At 38.4% G+C, this 12,483-nt stretch overlaps 2 protein-coding genes across 8 annotated transcripts in view; both read right to left on the bottom strand.

Annotated features, from left to right (window-relative positions):
- The window catches only part of pycr3 (pyrroline-5-carboxylate reductase 3), a 540,655-nt gene that overhangs the window by 347,556 nt on the left and 180,616 nt on the right, over nucleotides 1-12,483 (bottom strand). The window lies entirely within an intron of this gene.
- The window catches only part of si:ch211-221n20.8, a 142,362-nt gene that overhangs the window by 4,749 nt on the left and 125,130 nt on the right, over nucleotides 1-12,483 (bottom strand). For 6 of the 7 annotated variants that reach the window (XR_015517388.1, XR_015517389.1, XR_015517390.1 and 3 more), the window contains exons 9-18: nucleotides 10,525-10,647; nucleotides 10,177-10,299; nucleotides 9,968-10,090; nucleotides 8,782-8,907; nucleotides 4,538-4,663; nucleotides 4,240-4,332; nucleotides 2,508-2,603; nucleotides 2,027-2,122; nucleotides 1,718-1,813; nucleotides 1,401-1,502 (exon numbers count right to left, since the gene is read on the bottom strand). Coding sequence is in view for 1 of the 7 variants with exons in the window: in NM_001424158.1 (NP_001411087.1) it covers nucleotides 1,401-1,502; nucleotides 1,718-1,813; nucleotides 2,027-2,122; nucleotides 2,508-2,603; nucleotides 4,240-4,332; nucleotides 4,538-4,663; nucleotides 8,782-8,907; nucleotides 9,968-10,090; nucleotides 10,177-10,299; nucleotides 10,525-10,647 (1,104 nt within the window). In the remaining 6 variants the exon portion in view is untranslated. The remainder of the gene's footprint in view (nucleotides 1-1,400; nucleotides 1,503-1,717; nucleotides 1,814-2,026; nucleotides 2,123-2,507; nucleotides 2,604-4,239; nucleotides 4,333-4,537; nucleotides 4,664-8,781; nucleotides 8,908-9,967; nucleotides 10,091-10,176; nucleotides 10,300-10,524; nucleotides 10,648-12,483) is intronic. The other variant, XR_015517393.1, reaches the window with a different exon arrangement.

Here is a 12,483-nt window from a genome sequence, read left to right as displayed (position 1 = left end):
ACACACACACACAAACAGAGTTCATACACTTAGTTTACAGACTGTATATAACACAATCACACACACGCAAACGCACACAAATAGGGTTTTTGTGTTTTATGAGTACATCTCATAGCTGGGTCCTAACATCACAGAGGATGACCTCATCATAAACATACTCACCGGCCACTTTATTAGGTACATCTTACAAGTGCTTTTGCCTTCAGAACTGCCTTAATCCTTTGTGGCATAGATTCAACAAGATTATGCTCCATATTTACATGATAGCATCACGCAGTTGCTGCAGATTTGCACATGACGCCAATCTCCCGTTCCACCACATCCCAAAGCTGCTCTATTGGATTGAGCTCTGGTGGCTGTGGAGGCCATTTGAGTACAGTGAACTCATTGTCATGTTCAAGAAACCAGTCTGAGATGATTCACGATTTATGACATGGTGTGTTATCCTGCTGGAAGTAGCCATCAGAAGATGGAGACACTGTGCTCATAAAGGGATGGACATGGTCAGCAACAATACTCAGGTAGGCTGTGGCGTTGATGCTCAATTGGTACTAATGGACCCAAAGAAAATCTCCCCCACACCATTACACCACCACCACCAGCCTGAACCGCTGACACAAGGCAGGATGATCCATGCTTTCATGTTGTTGATGACAAATTCTGAGCCGAGCATCTGAATGTGTCAGCAGAAATGGAGACTCATCAGAGCAGGCAACGTTTCTCCAATCTTCTATTGTCCAGTTTTGGTGAGTCTGTGTGAATTGTAGCCTCAGTTTCCTGTTCTTAGCTGACAGGAGCGGCACCCGGTGTGCTCTTCTGCTGCTGTAGCCCATCCGCCTCAAGGTTGGACGTGTTGTGTGTTCAGAGATGCTCTTCTGCAGAGCTCGGTTGTAGCGAGTGCTTATTTGAGTTACTGTTGCCTTTCTATCAGCTGGAACCAGTCTGGCCATTCTCCTCTGACCTCTGGCATCAACAAGGCATTTGCGCCCACAGAACTGCCGCTCACTGGATATTTCCTCTTTGTTGGAGCATTCTCTGTAAACCCTAGAGATGGTTGTGCATGAAAATCCCAGTAGATCAGCAGTTTCTGAAATACTCAGAGCAGCCCATCTGGCAGCAACAACCATGCCACGTTCACAGTCACTTAAATCCCCTTTCTTCCCCATTCTGATGCTCGCTTCACACTGCAGCAGATTGTCTTAACCATGTCTACATGCCCAAATGCATTGAGTTGCTGCAACGTGATTGGCTGATTAGAAATTTGCATTAACAAGCAGATGGACAGGTGTACCTAATAAATTGGCCAGTGAGTGTATGATGTCATTTTAATAGGTGATGATGCTACAGTGAGCGATCTTATTATGTATGATGTCACTATATCGGGCAATGGTGTCACTTGCCTGTCTCACAGTGTTTTCCAGTGTATCCCTCCACACACTGACATCTGTTGAGCCCCACACACACACCACCATTATTACATGCTGGAACACACCTGACGGGCTCTGAGGAGGAAAACACACACACACACACACACACGCGCGCACGCACGCACGCACACACACACACACACACACACACACACACACACACACACACACACACACATGATATTCACTAGTTACTTTGAGGACAAAACTGTACAAATCTGAAGATGTGTGTGTGTTACAGTGTTTGTCTGTGTCTGCGTGTGTGTGTTTGTATGTGTGTTTGTGTTGACCTATCTGACAGCGAGCTCCTCTCCATCCATCTAGGCAGCTGCAGGTGTTGATGGCCACACACCTCCCACCATTGACACAAGGAGGAGAACACTGAGCTGCAAACACACACACACACATGGGCACACACACACACACACACACACACACACACACACACACACACACGAATAGACAAATACACGCATACACACTTAAAAACACATACACAACACACACCAGTGTACTTACAGACAGACACACACACACACACACTTCTGTATAGTTACAGACACACATACTCAAACACACACATACACACAGATACTCACGGGTGAGACACTGCGGGCCGCTGTAATCTGATGGACACTGGCAGGTGTTTGGAGCAATACACCGTCCACCATTTGCACATGGCAGCTCACACACCGCTAACACACACACACACACATATCACACCATTATTATTGTCAGTGTTACAGAAAGTGTGTGTGTTTGTGTATGTTTGTGTTAGTGTGTTAGTATGCAGAAGTGTGTGTTTTGTGTGTTAGTATGTAGAGTAGTGTATGTATATGTGTGGTGTGGGTGAGTGAAAAGAAGTGTGTGTGTGTGTGTGTGTGTGTGTGTGTGTGTGTGTGTGTGTGTGTTTGAATGTGTGTGTGTTTATGTGAGTTAGTATGCAGGAGGAGTGTGCGTATCTGTGTAACATCATATGGAAGTGTGAGTGTGCGCGTGTGTATTTATGAGTTTGTGTGTACGTGTGTGTATTGTACAGGAGAGTGAGTGTGTGCATGTGGATGTGTGGTGAGTTGCTACCTGTGTGACACCCTTCACCTGTCCACCCTGGAGAACACAGACAGACGTTCCACCTCATGCAGGATCCTCCGTGAGCGCAGGGTGGAGAACACATGGCTAAACACACACACACACACACACACACACACACACACACACACACACACACACACACAAATAACAATACAGTCAAATTTACATGCATATATGCATATTTATGTTACCCACCGGTCCTACTGCACCTAACCCGGTCTGAGCTGGGATTGAACCAGCGATTTTGTGCATGGGAGTCAGTTGTTCTAACAAGGAGGCTAAAGACCATGGCCCACCTCACTCCCATCCCGGACGAGCCCGTATGTGTTACCCACCGGTCCTAATGCACCCAATCCGGTCTGAGCAGGGAGTGAACCAGCGATTATTTTTTGTATTGGAGTTGTTTGCTCTAACAAGGAAGCTAAAGACCATGGCCTCCTTAATAATAATAATAATAATAAATATAATAATAAATATAATAATATTAATAATAATAAATAAATATAATAATAATAATAATAATAATAAATATAACAATATTAATAATAAATAAACAAATAAACAAATAAATAAATATAATAATAATAAATATAATAATAATAACAAATATAATAATATTAATAATAAATAAATAAATATAATATAATATATAAATAAAAATAAAATAAATAAATAATAATAATTATGATTATTATAAAAATAAACAAATAAATATAATATGATAATAATAAATATAATAATAATAATCAAAATAAATAATAATAATAATAAATATATATATATACATATATATATATATATAATAACAAAATTACTAATAATGATAATTAATATTAATAATAATAACAACAATAATGATAAATATATTAACAATAAATAATAATAATAATAATAATAATAATGATAATAATAAATATAGTAATAATAATAATAAATATATTAATAATAATAAAAATTGATAAAATAATAAAAAATATAGTAGTAATAATAAATATATTAATAAAAATTAAAAATAATAATTATAGTAATAATAATAAAAATTAATAAAATAATAATATTAATAATAATAATAATAATAATAATAATAATCATAACAATAATAATAATATTAATAATAATAATAAATATATTAATAATAATAAAAAAATTATACTACTACTACTACTACTACTACTAATAATAATAAATAGCACAAATTAAAACGTAAAATTACTAAAAATAAAAAATAATGGCTAACTCGATTTCTTTGCTTTCCTTTATATAAAACACACACACACACACACACACACATGTTTGTTTTTGTGAAAAGTGGGGACATTACATAGGTTTTTTATCAGCCATCATTTTATCAGTCCAAACCGTATATAGTATTGCCCTCACCCCACCCCACCCCTAAACCCAACCATCACAGGAGTCAGTGTGCAGCTTTACTCTCTGATTAAACTAATTCTGCAGGATTCATAAGCATTTTGAGAAACGAGGACGTCACCAATGTCCTCATATTTCACCTCCTTTTTGTAATACCTGTGTCAAACCTACGTCATTATACAGATTTGTGTTCTGATATGTCACAAAAAACACATACACACACACACACACACACAGGTTAAAGCTTCTGTTTCGATGCTAATTATTGAACATGTTTCATATTTACACAGAAATCTGTTCAGAAATGAAGCAGAAACATCATGTTGAGTCAGTTTTACAGTGTTCTGATCACCTGAGCATCCCGCTCCAGGGTATCCAGCCGGACAGTCGCAGGTGTTCGGAGCCACACACACGCCCGAGTTCTGACAGGCGGGGTCACACAGCGCTGGAAAATGAGGTATGCTCAGATGTGTACATTTGTGTATTTGTGTGTGTGTGTGTGTGTGTGTGTGTGTGTGTAAGAGTGAGAATGTGTGTATGTGTGTGTGTTTGTGAGTGTGAGAGTTTGTGTATATGTATGTTTATGTGTGTATGAGTTAGTGCGTGTGTGTATGTATGCATGTATGTGTGTGTAAACTGATGTGACTCACGTTGGCATTTTGTCGGGTGGTCTTTGCGCAACTCAAAGCCAGCGCGACAGCTGCAATTAAAACCTCCAGCATGATTCACACACACCTGCTCACAGCCACCATTAACACTCACACACTCGTCCACATCTGCAGAGAGAGAGAGAGAGAGACAGAAACAAAGAGGTCAAAAAACCTACCACTATAACATGCAATTGTGTGTGTGTGAGTGAAACAATGCTCTGTGCTGCAGGTTTTCTGTTTTAAAAAAGATGATGATTCTAATTATGATTATATTTATGTAAAAATGCATACACATGTGCACAAAACACACACCCATGCACTGCAATAAAAGCTTTTATAAATGTGTCATAAGTGCAATTTGCTCCACCTCAGAAACATCCAGCTGCAGGCCCGCAGCACACACGTTTTAGGCACACACAATCTAGGACACACGAATTAGGCAAACCATATATGGTCGCCACCTATTGAATTTCACAAGTATGGTTTCCCATTTCAGTCATTATTATTATTATATCGTTACGATCATTTTAACATCTCTGCAGTTTCTGAACTCAAATTATGTAAATAAAAATAATTGGTTAAAGACAATTATGATTTTTTTTTTTTAAACTTTTGTTTTTTATTCGTTTTAACATAACGGAACAAACAGATCACCAGAGGCATCACATACAATTATTACATTCTTGTTATACAGTCGTTTTTATAGTACAGGTTACTCTCCCATCAGCCCCCACCCTAACCCGTCAGTAAAAGGTACTGTGTTATAAGCATAAACACCAACATAGTTTCCTTCAAGTCCATATGATTCAGTCTTTTACAATCTGTAATGTGCGGTCCAAACAAAATATTTCACATATATAATATACATATATATGTACATATATTGAAAAAAAAAAAAATAATAAAAAATATAAATAAATATAAATAAGGGGAGGAGGGGGGTTCGCACTCATTGCAAAGCATTTCCTAGCAAATTGTATATTTTCTATATTCTTATATATAAACCATTTTGACCAATTTTTATAGCATTTATCCATGTTTAGTCTTAAAGAAAAGGTGAGTTTCTCCATTTCAAACATATTATCTACAATTGTTATCCACTCATCCTTTGTTGGTGGAATCTCTTCCAACCATTTCTTGGTTATTGCTTTTTTTACTAGCAACTAATAGTATTTTGAGAAGGTATTTGTCTTGTGCATTAAAATCGGTTTGTATATTTCCTAAATATATAGTACCAAAGCTATGATCAATCTCAAAACCCAGTATTGATTCAATTTCAGTGACCACCATTAACCAATAAGATTGGATTGCCGGACAATTCCAGAATATATGATAACTCAATTATGACTTTATTCATGTGTCCACAGACACAAAGAAATCATAGACTGTCTAATTGTTGGATTAAGTGTAATAAATTAATTCAATCGATCTTAATATTATCATACTTGGTTTAAATCACTTTGTTGTAAAATATAAAAAGCAAACAATAATATGTCACTTTAAAATAAATTAGCCTACTATAGTTAATCACTTAAACAATATATATATATATATATATATATATATATATATATATATATATATATATAGTTATAAACTGATTATCTTAACTGATTATCTGATTATAATAAGTTTATATATAAACTACTATCTTTTACCAAACTGTCACAGCGGTTATATATATATATATATATATATATATATATATATATATATATATATATACTTATTATTTTTTTATTATTAATAGTTAATTTGTTCCTATGGCTAAATTTTGGTTTAAAAACAATTTATTGCTTACTATAAATTACTACAGTATTAAATGTGGGAAATCATTAATTAAAAGATTATTAGAAAGTTAAGCAAATAAATTAGGTCTTTTTTTTTCACTCCCATCAGGTGAAGTTTTTTTTTTTCCCTCTCCGCTGTCACCACTGGCTCGCATGGTTCAGGATTGGTAGAGCTACGCATCGATGAATTTGCTCTTCAGTGTTTGAACTCTCAGTAATAATTAAATCACACTGAACTGAGCTAAACTGAACTGAACTGAACTTAAACACTAAAAACTGAACTACACTGTTCCAGTTACTATGACCATTTATGTGAAGCTGCTTTGACACAATCTACATTGTAAAAGCGCTATACAAATTAAGCTGAATTGAATTGAATAAATAAACACTATTAAATCGCTTGAGTAAAATATTAATATAGTGTTATACATTTGTTACATGTAAAAAGATTTTTATTACATATAATGTATTATTGCCTATATTAACGCTATTATTTCCTTCATCAAAAATTAATGCATTTTATAAACTAAACCTGTCCAAGTTAGATCATTCAGCAAGGCCAGCAAACGAGTATCTGCTATATTATTGTCAGATAATAATGACTGATCAGCTTTAATGACTGATTAAAAACTGTTTAGTCTATTATATTGAATGGCGATCGGAAACAATGCTCCCTATTCGGCCGTCTCGATTGCAATATTTGTGAAATAAAGTAAACACTATTGTTTTTTTGTGTACAATATTAATTAACCACATATATCAAAATATATCGATTATTTATTTATTTATTTTTAATTTTTAAACAGGAAAAGATTAAAAGATAATCGGGCCTGACTCAGCATGAATGCTGTTTTTCAGCAGGTTCCTGCTCTGCAGAACATAAAAACAGACAAACATCTCATCCATCAACACAGTACAAACAATCACCAAACATATAAAATAGAGAAAAAAAGCAGGCTACTATCTCAGTGGCTACAGCGAGAGTTGACCATCAGATGACGAGCATGGGATTTCTTAAAAAGTCTCAGTGTTGGTACTGTTTTGAGATGTTGTGGGATCTCATTCCAGACTCTTGTGAATACATAAAAGAAAGATCTCCGTCCATATCAGTTTTTAAAAGCCAGTACTGGCAAACATCCATTTGTTACAGATCTGGTGGAACGATCAGTCCTGGTGTTGAGTTTTGGTACCAATGCACAAAGGGCTGCTGAGGTAGAGCTATTTAAAATTTGATAGTACAGTTTGATACCTGTGTTTATAATGTAGTTTTGAAATGTTAAAGCTTTAGAAAGTGATAGAGCAAAACAGTGATGTGTCCATCCAGAAAGTCTGTTGTGTATCTTATAGGCCCTGTTGTACAGTCTAGCTATTGGCTCCAAGATATCGTTTGTTGTGAGAGACCAAATAGGCAGACAGGAAGACAAGGTAGACAAGATTATGGCATGCAGATAAGTTTCTGAAACAGAAAAAGACAAATTAGTCCTAATTATGCCATAAACAAACAGCTTTTGTTTCAGCTTTTTATAAACATTTTGAACATGGTTACAATAAGTGAGGTGAGAGTCCAGACTGATTCCCAAATATTGATATGTGGATACAATGGAAAGTTTTTGATTTGAGAAAGTGAGGGGATAGGATATGGATATTTTTTTCCTAGGTGAATAAAAGTACATACACTCTGTTTTCTTAACATTAATAGTCAAATGATTGTCTTGCAGCCACTCATGTAAATGCTGAAGATCTGTATTTAATTTATTGTTAATTGTGTCTGTACTCGATCCAGACACAAAAAGTACAGTGTCATCTGCATACAATAAAGAATCTGAATGTTTAATGACCTGAGGGAGGTCATTGATATACATCAGGAAAAGTAAAGGTCCCAAAATACTTCCCTGAGGAACCCCCATAGAACAACCTAATGCCTGGGAAATTGTTGTACCAATGTTAACAACCTGAGATCTACTGGATAAATATGATGAAAACACATCTATTGCAAAAGAAGAGAGATTAAATGAGATCAATTTGTTTAAAAGAATATTATGATTAACTGTATCAAAGGCCTTTCTAAAGTCTATGTATACAGCTCCAGTGACATGTCCTTTATTTAGTGCCATACGTATATGTTCAGTAAATAAAAGCAATGTTGACATGGTTGAGCGCAATGGTCTAAAGCCATGCTGGCTATCACTAAGCAACTTATTGTCTTCAAGATAAACAATTAACTGATTATACAATGACGATGTTCAAAAAGACGTTAGTAACATTAACATCCGTCGTAACCATATATGGTTTGCCTAGATTGTGTGTCCTAGATTGTGTGTGCCTAAAACGTGTGTGGTTCTGTGGGTCTGCAGCTGGATATTATTGGGCTTTTTGCCTGACATCACTCAGTCTGTGTGTGTGTGTTTTAATTTATATCATAAACTACAATCAAATGGCTTTTGTGTGCTTTACCGATGCATGTTCTTTGGTCGGCGCTCAGCTCCCATCCTGCTCTGCAGCTGCAGTGAATGCGACTCTCTGCACCCAGAGAGCATATATGATCACATCCACCATTCCTCAGGGCACACGAGGTCACGTCTGCCAAGAGAGATACACACGCACACACACAAACATGCATGCATGAGTTAAATGGATCAGAAAATGCATGAATGCAATGAACAGAAACGGTACGCATGCACGAAATGGTCAGAACTGAATGACAGCAACAGATGGAAAACACTGCTGACTGCTGGAAAATGCAAAGGCTTACAACATGATGCAGGAAATGCAAACATTAAATTAAAGGAGCATGCAGGATATCAAAGAATGTAAAATGCATGCATAGAACAGTTTGGAAATGCATGCAAGCGGCAGATGGGAAATGCATACATGCAGTGCATAGGAAAAAGCATGTGACAGATGGAAGATGGGAAGTTGAATGAAGTTGCATGCATAGTATCGGCATAAATCAGTGGACAGAAAATGCATAATATGAATGGATAAAAATGCATTCATGCAACAGAGCATGAAAGGAACTGATAGGAAATGCATGCATGAAACATATATGAAAGGAACAGATGGAAAAACCCATGGATGAAACAGATGCATGCAAGACTGCATAGAAGTAATAGACAGAACATGCATGAAAGGAAAAGATGCATGCAAAAAAAAACGTATATGAGGAACTGAGAGCAAATCAACGAAAGTGACAGATGGGAAAAAAACATGCATGCAACAGAGAGAAAGTGGGAAGTGCATGCATGCAATGCATAAAGAAATGATCTAATAGATAGGAAACTCATAGATGCAACATAAAAAATACATAAACGCAATTTCTAGTCATTGCACGCATGCATTTGATATTATCATAAATAAAAGGAATACATAATGCATGGGTAAATGCACGAAAGAGACAGACAAAAAATGCATTAAGAGCAGCAAAAGAAAGACAAATGTATACAAGCGACTGATTGCAAATCCTTGCAAGTGACAGATGGACCCAAACATGCATGCAGCAGAGAGAAAGTGCATGAAAGCAGCAGATGGGAAATGCACGGATGACACAGATAGAACGTGCATGTATGCAAATTTAAGCTGTTGCAAACGAATGAAAGCGCAGTTTAAAACACACACACACACACACATATATATTACATACTGACGCAGGTGGTGTTGCGCAGGTCCAGCAGCAGAGGGAAGGGGCAGTGACACTGGTGTCCGCCTTCTGTGTTTGTGCACTCGTGAGAACAGCCTCCGTTCTGCAGTTTGCACTCGTCTATGTCTATGAAACACACTCAGAGAGCTGTCAATGAGGCTTCTGACTGAAAACAGACTCTTGGTCTTAATGTGAGCTGAAAGCAGACTGACCCACACAGCTGTGTCCGTCGATGTGCAGCTGGAACCCGCGTCGACACGAGCACAGAAATGAACCCGCTGTGTTAGTGCAGGTCTGCTCGCATCTGTCGTTACTGCTCACACACTCGTCCACATCTGCAACACATACAACACACTTCAGTAAATGTGTGTGCACCAGTGGTGGTTCTAGACCCCAGTACCCTTCGGGGGACTCAAGTTGACTGACGGATTAAGTAGGCTTAACCCTCCTCAAATGACCTGTGCACTATTATAACAGCTGGAAAACAATAAGCTAAACGATGATTTTTCATCTTACAGGTGTTTGCAGGCTGATGTTGCTGATTGTTCTCGCTCCTTTACCTGTGCAGTTGTGCAGATCTGCAGTGATGGTGTATCCGGCGCTGCACTGACAGCTGTAGGACCCCGGCTGGTTTGTGCAGGTGTGTTCACAGAGTCTGTTATCCTGAGTGCACTCGTCCACATCTGAACAACACACACACACACACACACACACACACACACACACGTGACATCACCATCATCCTCATTATTATCCAACCCAAGCTCATTCTGAAAACGTAGTCCCACAAACGTTTCTGGAGACAGCGGAATACGTCCTGGGAGGTACGTACGGCCGCGTTTATTTTTTTCAAGCGAATGCTGCGGGGCGGTGTGACGCTGTTCCCTTTCGCGCTTGCCGGCCGGCCGGCCGACCAACCGCTTACCTCCTTGTGGAGGGCTCCCCCGCTGCAACTTGTTTGTCCACTCAGCTCAGCGTGTACGTCGGCAGGCTCGAGATGCAGAGAGGAGTTGACCACGGCGACCGGTTTCGAGTCCGGGGAAGAGCAGTTCCAGCAATCAGGTAAGACAAAAACAGAATCCCAAAAATTAAGTGAACGAGTTTCATAACAGGGTGAGAACGCGGTGAAATGCCAAAACGCGGTAGAAAAAAAAAAAAAAAATCAGGGCTGTTATTTTTTTTTGGACGGCTTTGTGAACTGTTGCTCGGGTTTAGGGAAGCGAGCGGGCGGGCGGTTCGATCGGTAAAATTGGTTGGGTTCGGGGAAGGAGGAGGGCGGGTCGACCGATTGGCCGGTCGCGAAGTCAATCATCCGGTCAGTCGGACAGCGGCCTCTGGTGGGTTCACGCAAGAACAGCGCGGGCGCGAACCGCACTCGCGAGAGGCGTCTGAGACGCGAAAAAGCGCACAACAGCAGCCTCTCACGGACTCGCAAAAACAAAACCTGCAGTCTCCAGAAAAGTCCCCGGGACTACGTTTCCACAATGAGCCCGGGTTGTTATTATCACCATCACTATCATGACCATCATGACAATAATCATCACTATCTTCTTTATCATAATCATCATCATCCTCACTATCATCCCCATTAACATCAAAATTACCACCATCACCACCGTCATCATCACACAACCATCCCCATCCTACTCATCTACCATCATCACTACCATGACCATCCTCATCGCCAAGATCACTACCATAACTATTCTCATCACCTTCATCACAATCATTATGATCACAATTAACACCATCATATATGTATTTCAAGTATAAAGATGTAAACTAAAATTCTGTTTAACGTAAAGACATTATTGTTCATATTTCACAGGCATGTCAAATGGTATTGTTTTGAAAACTGTTTATTTTATTAGTTGGCAACTCACTATAGCCAAAAATGATTCTCAAACTTTTTATATTTCATAACAACAACAACAAAGACGAATGTTCACATTAACTGAACAAGATAGCTTTTCTAACTAAGGCACTGGTGGATAAAAAGTTTTTTTCCCTGTCTTGTATTTAGGGAAAACTGCTAAGTGAAGTTTAATTTTAAACTAATTTCGAGAAGAGCATGTGCTCATGATTGACCCAGCTGGTCCACATTAGCTAATCATGATCCTCCAATCAGAGGATCCCAAGTCACTATATATATATCCTCATTTCCTTTCTACAGCTATCTTCGTCTGGAAGAAACCCCCCTCCTCCCACCTTTATCCAGAATGGGCGGCACGGTGGCTCAGTGACTAGACTGTTGCCTCACAGCAAGAAAACCGTATTGTCTCCTCGCTAGGCCATCGGGAATTTCTGTGTGGAGTTTGCATGTTCTCTCTGTGTCCGAGTGGGTTTTTCCCGGGTTCCCCGGTTTCCTCCCACCATCCAAATGTGCTCTATATTATAGACAAATAAGCCTAAATCTTTTTTCTAATGTCTTACTCTCAGGAAGTTCGCCTTGGCCTCAGCAGCGGGGGAGTTTAAGATCGACCTGAGCTCAATCTCCCCTCACCCTGCGAAAGGGGGGA

This window comes from Danio rerio, chromosome 20 (assembly GCF_052040795.2).
Source record: "Danio rerio strain M-AB ecotype USA chromosome 20, GRCz13ab, whole genome shotgun sequence".
In the NCBI taxonomy this organism is placed as follows: Eukaryota; Metazoa; Chordata; class Actinopteri; order Cypriniformes; family Danionidae; genus Danio; species Danio rerio.
The sequence above is the reverse complement of the archived record's forward strand: the minus strand, read 5'-3'. Positions and strand labels throughout refer to the sequence as shown.